The following is a 1,044-nucleotide window of genomic DNA, read 5'->3' on the forward strand; positions in this document are numbered from 1 at the left end:
ACTCAACATAGTCAAATTAGTTAAATTGCGTATATCGGCGGCTACCGCTATAATACGGTTGAATCGCAAATAGAGTGTGGTCAGTGAACGCAGACGATATATTACCGCCGGTATTTCGGCAAGCTTGTTGTGCCTTAAATCAAGAACTTTAAGCTGCTTACAATTCTGCAATGATTCTGGCAACGAAGTTAAAGAATTTTCATTTAATGCAAGTGTCTTTAAGTTAACCAAACACCCAATTTCACTAGGTAGTTGACTAATTTTGTTGCTGTACAAATAAAGTTCTGTAAGATGAATGCACTCCTTCACTGATGTTGGTATAACTGTGACGGAGGATTTACTTAAATCCAAACGTTTTATGCCTTAAAAACAAAACAAATAATTATAAATGGAGACTACGAGATAATTATTCAGCGTGGTTACCTTCTTCCCGGCAACGTTGAAGCGCTTTAACGACATCCTGGTCAGCTTGTATGGGTTTACTTTTCTTTGTCGTAGGCTTAGGCTTGTTAGATTCGGGGTGTTTAACTGTCACCACCTTAGGTCGTGTTTCCGGTGGCATTTCGTTGTTGTTGCCAAGGCTACTGCCGCTGGCACCGCCACCACAAGCACTGCCACTGCCGCTATTTCCTTGGTTAGTTGTGAGACTCGTCGTTATAGCTGCGGCGCAGCTACTGCTGCTGTTGCTGCTACTGCCGAAACAATGGGTGGTCAAAACACTTCCAACACCACTTCTGCCACCTTCGTTAGAACTGTCTACACCTGCCAAAGATGATGTTGATGCTGTCGTACCGGCAGAAGAACACAAGTTCATAATTTTTCCCAGCGTAGCGGTCTGTGGCGACAACTTGTTGCCCAAATTTACAGCTAAAATTGTTGTGGATTGCTCCCTTTTTTGTCGTGGTCTTAGGGAATATAGGGATGTAAATTTTTCTGCCTTCGATTTGAATAACAATAATTTAGTTATTACTGAATTGGGCTGTATTTAAGAAAGATATTATATCGCTCATTTACTAGAAAACTGTCACAACTCAAAAAACTTGG

General features: G+C 41.3%; 1 protein-coding gene across 1 annotated transcript; it reads right to left on the bottom strand.

Moving 5' to 3' along the window:
• Nucleotides 1-5: 5 nt before the first annotated feature.
• Nucleotides 6-1,038, bottom strand: LOC118732874 (leucine-rich repeat protein soc-2 homolog; the record flags this gene model as incomplete). The annotated part of the gene is made up of 2 exons (XM_036461980.1): nt 424-1,038; nt 6-362 (listed from the first exon to the last, which is right to left on the bottom strand). Coding segments are annotated over exons 1-2 (748 nt in total), but the record flags the coding sequence as incomplete, so codon positions are not given.
• Nucleotides 1,039-1,044: the final 6 nt, after the last annotated feature.

Source organism: Rhagoletis pomonella, unplaced genomic scaffold, assembly GCF_013731165.1.
Source record: "Rhagoletis pomonella isolate Grant_MI unplaced genomic scaffold, Rhpom_1.0 Rhpom_scaffold_31474, whole genome shotgun sequence".
Lineage (NCBI taxonomy): Eukaryota > Metazoa > Arthropoda > Insecta > Diptera > Tephritidae > Rhagoletis > Rhagoletis pomonella.